Source organism: Neoarius graeffei, chromosome 17, assembly GCF_027579695.1.
Source record: "Neoarius graeffei isolate fNeoGra1 chromosome 17, fNeoGra1.pri, whole genome shotgun sequence".
Taxonomy (NCBI): domain Eukaryota; kingdom Metazoa; phylum Chordata; class Actinopteri; order Siluriformes; family Ariidae; genus Neoarius; species Neoarius graeffei.
In genome coordinates, this window is record NC_083585.1 from 32,575,576 (window position 1) to 32,583,021 (window position 7,446).

General features: G+C 41.1%; 1 protein-coding gene across 5 annotated transcripts in view; it reads right to left on the minus strand.

The window, feature by feature from the left end:
• The window catches only part of bcas3 (BCAS3 microtubule associated cell migration factor), a 442,206-nt gene that overhangs the window by 288,623 nt on the left and 146,137 nt on the right, over positions 1–7,446 (minus strand). For all 5 annotated transcript variants that reach the window (XM_060944029.1, XM_060944028.1, XM_060944030.1 and 2 more), the window contains exon 16: positions 6,726–6,876. In XM_060944029.1, coding sequence (XP_060800012.1) covers positions 6,726–6,876 — 151 coding nt within the window. The remainder of the gene's footprint in view (positions 1–6,725; positions 6,877–7,446) is intronic.

Sequence of the window (7,446 nt, forward strand, 5' to 3'; positions counted from 1 at the left end):
CATTAAGAGGCTTTAGAGAAACCCATCCCAGGTGTCTAGATACTTTTGGCCATATACTGTATTTGCTTTTCGTTTTTGTTTTTTTTAACTGCCCAAGGAGAGCAGATGAAAATCACTCATTTAAATCATAAATACAATACAATACAAGACAACTAAACTGAAAGTAGGCATACCCAGCAAACTTGTTAACATCATCAAAAGCTTCCATAACGGTATGCATGCCCATGTCTCCATCAGTGGTGAACTAACAGAAGATTTTGAGGTAACCAATGGTTTGCACCAAGGCTGCATCCTGGCCCCAACACTGTTTATTCTATTCTTTGCTTATGTCTTGCGCCATGCCCACAGATCCCTTCCAGATTTTGGCATCAACATCCGCCACAAAATGGATGGCAGGCTCTTCAACCCGCGTCACCTAAAGTCAAAGTCAGCATCAACAACTAAGCAAGATGATTTCCTGCACGCAAATGATGCATCTCTAGCCACAAAAAGTGCAAGTTCTCTGCAGTATGGAGTTACTGCCCTCAATCAGTCTTGCAAAGCTTGGGGTCTTACCATCAGTAAACTCAAAACCAAAGTGATGCATATTGACTGCCCTCATCCACCCCTAATAAAGATTGAGAACTTGACCCTCAAGCGTGCCAAGAAGTTTACATACCTTGGTGGGATTGTGTCAAGAAGATGCCTCGTTAGACTCAGAGGTCAAACACAGAATCTCTCGTGGTGCAGCTGCATTCAAGTCCCTAAGCTTAAGAGTATGGAATTGGGAAGGACTTAACCTGTCTACAAAGCTCACTGTTTATAAAGCTATTGTCCTACCACCCTTGCTGTATGGCAGTGAGACTTGGCCAACTCTCTCACACCATCTCAAAAGTCTGGAAGCATTCCATCAGCGTTCTCTGCGCCAGATACTTAAAATCAGATGGTGGCACAAGAAGACAAACAGAGAAGTCCTCAACAGAGCAAAGACCTCCACCATTGAGACCATGATTCGCAACAATAGACTCCGGTGGCTGGGACACGTATGTCGTATGGAGGACAATCGCATCGCCAAACAACTGCTATTTGGCGAGATGGCAGAAGGCAAGAGAAGCAGAGGTCACCCAAGGAAATGATGGAAGGATTGCATCAAGGAAGACCTGAAGGCATTTGGGTTCGACTTGACCTCATGGCACAACCTCACCACAGACAGGGATGCCTGGCATAACCAGACGGAAAGAGGCCGTGTCCATGCTGAGGAACAGCTTGACCTTAGATCTCAAAGGTGCCGTCAAAGACGTCAACTGAAAGACTCCGCTCGTCATTCGTGACGCGGACCACAGAGAGAGAGAGAGAGAGAGAATGTGTAATGTACTGTCTCTGTTTAGTAAATAAATAAAGTAAAAAAAGTAGTTAAAGCTAAAATACTAGGCAATTACCAAAACCTGCAATAATTATAGTTGAATGTTTCAGTACTCGAGAAAGCTTCAAATCACACTCTTGCTGAAAATCTGGTTATTTTGCAAAGTATCTAACTACATACTTATAATACTTTCATGTTTTCAGCTTATGGTTCTCATAGCTTTAAATGTGTACCAGTGGAGCGGGTGGGATTTCTGAAAATAGTCAATTTTTTTTTTTTGCCCTATCCCTGACCCTCTGTGTGTGTGTGTAGGCTGAAGTGGACATGAGTGTATAAACACACACACAGGACTGAGCACCTGGTGTGTCCCACCTCCGTCCTGCCAACAGGGATTGTTCATCCAGGTGTAAATGCATGTGCTCGGAGTGCCACACAGACACACACCATGCAGAGGCCTGTGCTGCCTGACAGATGGGCCTTCACTGCTCCTGCACAGTCAGTGTGAGAGTCGGATCGTACGTGCAACAGGGCAGGAGAGGCTTCCAACCTGCAACCTGCTCCGCTCTGCACTGGTACAAGGTTGCTCATGTCGAATATCTACTCGTATTTCCCTTCAGAGTGAGGCACTGTGCAGAGCTCACACATGTCCCTTTACCACACACAAGTGCAGCACTAAAAGCTGTGTGAAGAAGGGCGGGATGGATAGATATCATCTGAGGCAGACTCGGACAGAGGTGTGTTACGGAGTGGAGCTTCTGTTTAGTGTTTTCACATGCTGGCTACAGCTAAAGAGAGAGAACACGAAAAGTGGAAGAAGCAATGAGAATAAAGATAGAACTCGACGCCAACGGTGTCGATGGGGATGCCTCCGCCCGTAGACTACACGCCTTATTAAGTTGTGATTTGAGGATGGACATTTGACCTCACAAAAATCTTGACCTGGTGAAATTACTTGTATTAGCCTTGGAGATATTGTGTTCACAAGGTTTTCAGACAGACATTTGACCTCACAGCGACCTTGACCTTAGACCTTTTGATCTCAAAATCTAATCAGTTTATCTTTGTCCCCAAATGCACAAATGGTGAGAGTTTGGTGAAATTCCTTTGATTTGCCTTGGAGATATTGTGTTCACAAGGTTCTCGCACAGACACTTGACCTCACAGTGACCTTGACCTTAGACCTTTTGATCTCAAAACCTAATCAGCTTATCTTTGTCCCCAAATGCACAAATGGTGAAAGTTTGGTGAAATTCCTTTCATCTGCCTTTGAGATATCGCGTTCACAAGGTTTCGGGATGGACGCACGCGGACAGACATTTGACCTCACAGTGACCTTGACCTTAGACCTTTTGACCTGAAAATCTAATCAGCTTATCTTTGTCCCCAAATGCACAAATGCTGAAAGTTTGGTGAAATTCCTTTCATCTGCCTTTGAGATATCGCGTTCACAAGGTTTCGGGATGGACGCACGCGGACAGACATTTGACCTCACAGTGACCTTGACCTTAGACCTTTTGACCTGAAAATCTAATCAGTTGATGTTTGTCTCCAAATGCACAAATGCTGAAAGTTTGGTGAAATTCCTTTCATCTGCCTTGGAGATATTGTGTTCACAAGGTTTCCGGACAGACATCTGACCTCACAGTGACCTTGACCTTAGACCTTTTGATCTCAAAATCTAATCAGTTCATGTTTGTCCCAAAGCGCACAAATGGTGAAAGTTTGGTGAAATTCCTTTCATTAGCCTTTGAGATATGGCGTTCACAAGGTTTCAGGAGGGACGGACGGATGGACAAATGGACAACCCGAAAACATAATGCCTCCTGCACCTTACGGTGGCGGAGGCATAAAAAATAAATGCATCAGCACAAAAGAAAGCACAGAGACTGGAGAAGTGTGGGATTACTGCATTACTACAGAAATAGGATATGTGAAAAAGAAAACAAACCCAACAGCAAGTGATAAAGTGGTGTGATGGTTCAAAGTTGAAGCGTTACTGTTCCCACCAATCCCCAAAGATGATTACTTTCCAATAAAAGCACATGCTAAAATGTTTCAGTCCTCTTATTCCTGAAAAATGACAACTGCAATTTTGAATTTATTAATAAACATTGTCATAAACTGTTGTGGAATGTCCACGAGTTAAGTTTGTTCCTGTTATCATTTACTTACTTCATTTCCTCAACAACCTTCTCTCTTCTTCTAAGACAAAAGAATCCAGCTTGCCATGTTACTGAGTGATCTCAAAGCACAGTATCCTCTGCCCAGAAAGGTTAACCACTTTTTCTTTTTTAAATAATGTAGTTTTTTAAAATCTGTTTATTATTAGTCTTACATTAGTCCCTGAGTTATTACCAGGCTTGCAGTATTCGAGTCCAGGACTCGGACTCGAGTCCGACTCGTGCCCTAATTTTAAGGACTCGTGACTCAATTTGGACTTGAGCACTGATGACTCGGACATGGACTCGTGCATTAACTGCATTAGGACTCGGAAATTGGAGACGAGGACTCGGATTTTTTCTTTATTTTTTTGTAACGTCATAATAATCTGCATAAGATATTTATATCTACGTAAATTTTTGTACTAAGTTTGTGTAAAAGTGTCACACCAACGCGCCTTGGCACGTGCATCAGACAGACTCTCGGGCGCGCTCCGGACAGTGCGCGTGCCAAGCGGACTCTCACGCACGTCCCATAAACAACTCGCACCTGTACAGGATTAAGGCGCAAACAGCGTGCCGATATAAAAAAACTGTGAAAACGCACTTACTTTGCGAAGTATTGAGTTGCGTTGCTGACACATTACCGAGCCTTATTTCCTTGTTCGGGTTCCTGATCCCTGATCTCCTGTTTCTCGTCTTTGATTCTGCGGAGTCTACGATAGCCTGTTTGTGCTTCGCTCGACCTATTGCCTGTTTCACTGTTTTACGATTTTGCCTGCCATTCTGGATTGTTTACCGTCTTCACTTGTATTAATAAACACACCTTCTGCACTTGCATCCGTCTCCCAACCATCTCTGACAGAATACTTCACACTCCCTGACAAAGAGAAGCACATTTACCTGTTCATATGTCATGTTCAGGAACAAACTAATGTTAATGGTGCTAAAACAGCCACCGTCAAATGGTGCGGTTGGAGTCTTGGACTCGACTCGGATCGATAGTGGACTCGCCTCAGACTTGATTTTTTTTTTTTTTTAATGCCTTGGACTTGAACACTGGGAACTCGAGACTGGACTCGGACTCGAGGTTTAGTGACTCGACTACAACGCCGATTGTTATATGAAATTATTATGTATTAGACCGAGAGCATTAATATAAACCAGTGATTTGGATTACAGCTGGAACGACCGTCAGAGCTGATGTTATACAAAATTAATCAACCCCAATCTGATTTGAGAATTCAACAGCCCTGTGGTAAAGGAGACGCTTTAAACACTGGCAACTGTTAATACTCAATCCTAGCTCCTAAAATCTGTAGCTTAAAAGAGAACCGAAGGCAAATTTTTTATTATCAAAATTCTATTTCTCTCATTTTATTTTAAAAAAAAATAATAATAAATAAATATATATATATATATATATATATATATATAGATAGAGAGAGAGAGAGAGAGAGAGAGAGAGAGAGAGAGAGAGCGAGCAAGTTATGAGTGTTTGAAATACGCTCTGTAATATATCAGTCCATGTGTCAAAGCAACGGCCATAAACGAGATTCACTGAGACCTGTGCGAGACATCGTAGGACGGAAGTAAAACGTACAGCGCAAATCAAAGTGACCAACATCTGCCAACGTTGTTAAAAGACGCGCGCGCCCTCTTTCGAATGCTGATGTAATCAAGCCGGAAGTTGTGTTTGTTTTGATAGCGATCAGGAAAGTTTGAAAAAAGTAGGCAGTAATCGTCATTTAAACTCGTTTTTGTGCAATATTTCGTTTGGAAAACAGTTTTCAAAATGGCGGCGCTGACACCTGGCTGACACTTCACGTTTCGAAGTCTCGCACAAGTCTCGTGAAGATCGCGCAGATAACCGACGCCTGCCGTGGACCAAACGAACTAAATTCAACATGGCTAAAAACCGAACAGGCCGATAAGTATAATATTTAATTGCAATTAGTTGCCAATACGAGTCACGATATAAGGTTACTAAAACCGAAAACGTAATTGAATAACACGTTAATTAAGAAATAAAGCAAGTTTAAAAATGACTTCAGTTCTCCTTTAAGAGGCAGCAAAAGGAAGAGTTCTGTCACTAAACATTAGTAATCTAACTCCACATTTCCATAAATCTACAAGCATCCGAACTCAAACATGAGCCTCCGCTGCTCCAGCTACAGTCCATCATCTCTGTGTTTATTGCTCTGCCATTGAGCCTGCTGCATCATTTGTTTCGTTAGTGGATTTCCCATTCAAACTTTCCATTTAAATAAAAATAAACAATTGGAATAAATCGTAATTATGACGAGCCAGTATGTAAATGCTCGCTGCAGTCGTTGATACAGCTGACTAGTCTTTAAGGCTGTGTTCATATGACACGGAGGTGATCCGCAAGCTCTGGTGCGCTTGGCAGGTATTATTCATTGATTATACCTGAATAACGAGGAGAGAAAAGAACAACATACAGGAGGACACGGCGCTAGGTTTGCATACCAATCAAACTATATGCATCCAGAAGATGGAAACCTAAATCCTGTCCGCACAACAGATGCAAACTCGTTTGTGCTTGCTTTGAAAACTGACAGTTTGCATGAAATAAGCTACAAGTCTCACTTTCATCATTTTTGTTTTATGTTCTAAACACGCACACACACACACACCAAGCCCACACCAATGACAGGACAACGCACTATTCGCTAACAAACACGTACATTCAAATATCATTGATTGTAATTTAAAAACGTGATTTACCAAAAGTAGAGCAGCACAGCAAGATGACACGGCTAGGTGATGTATTTAAAGTGAAAAAGAGTGACCAATTGTGCAAATAAATAAATAATCAATCCTATTCACGCTCACTGATATTCACGAATAAAACTGAACAAAAGATTTTCTATAAAATTGCTTTTATGGCTTAAATGTCCAATTTTGCCCTTAAAGCAAAAGTTATGACACCCCCAAATCATCTGAGGCATGTTCGTAGCTCAAAGGTGAACCCTGGAGCTAAGCAGCTAGAATGGGAAGCTAGGAAAGTGTCATGCAAACTCTATGAATGTATGTTTATTAAGCTACGACGTTTCCAACTACAAATATTGGTATGAGAAGAAGCCACCAGTCGTAAATAAAAAATATATACAAATATGGCACGATTCAGTACCCTACGCGCAGGAGGTCCCGATTTGTAGCTAAATTTGAGTTTTGTCCTGAACAGCGTGTGTAAAACTCACCCTGTGCGCTTGGTGATGGTGCCCAGAGTCATGGGCTGTTTAATCTGAGCCAGCGGCAGCACCACCGTCAGGCTTGGCAAAGGAGACAGCCGTGGATTCCCCATGTTGTTGTTGGTGAAGTTGTTATAGGACTCTTGGTTGGTGAGTTTGGCTGAAAAATAAAGAAAAAACAAAACAAAACAAAGAACAGAGAAGTTAGCATCTGATTTATTTAAGCTATGGCTCTCCTTATCAAAAAGAAGTATACTTCAAGTTCATTTTATTAAGTGTACTTAAGTCTATATTCTTAAGTATACTGATATCAATATACTTACAGTATACTTGTAAGTAAACTAATCTAATACTTCTTGGGATTAAATTGACCCACTTTTAGTTTATAAAAAGTATACTTTAAGTCTAAGAGAAGTAAACTTTGCGTATACAACTAGTATTTTTTATTTTGTACTGAAAGTATACCACAAGTAAACTTATATACTAATAGTTTACTAGTTCTATACTTGTAGTCCACTCTTTAGTTTACAAAAGCATACTTCATAGTATACTGGAAATATACTAGGTTTTATACTTCTAGTCCACTTTTTAGTTTACTAAAGTATACTTTATAGCATATTGGAAATATACTATTAGTTACTGGTTATATACATCTAGTCCACTTTTTAGTTTTGAAGTTTACTGCAATTACCCTTCTAGGTATACTATTAGTTTTCTAGCCCTAACCCTT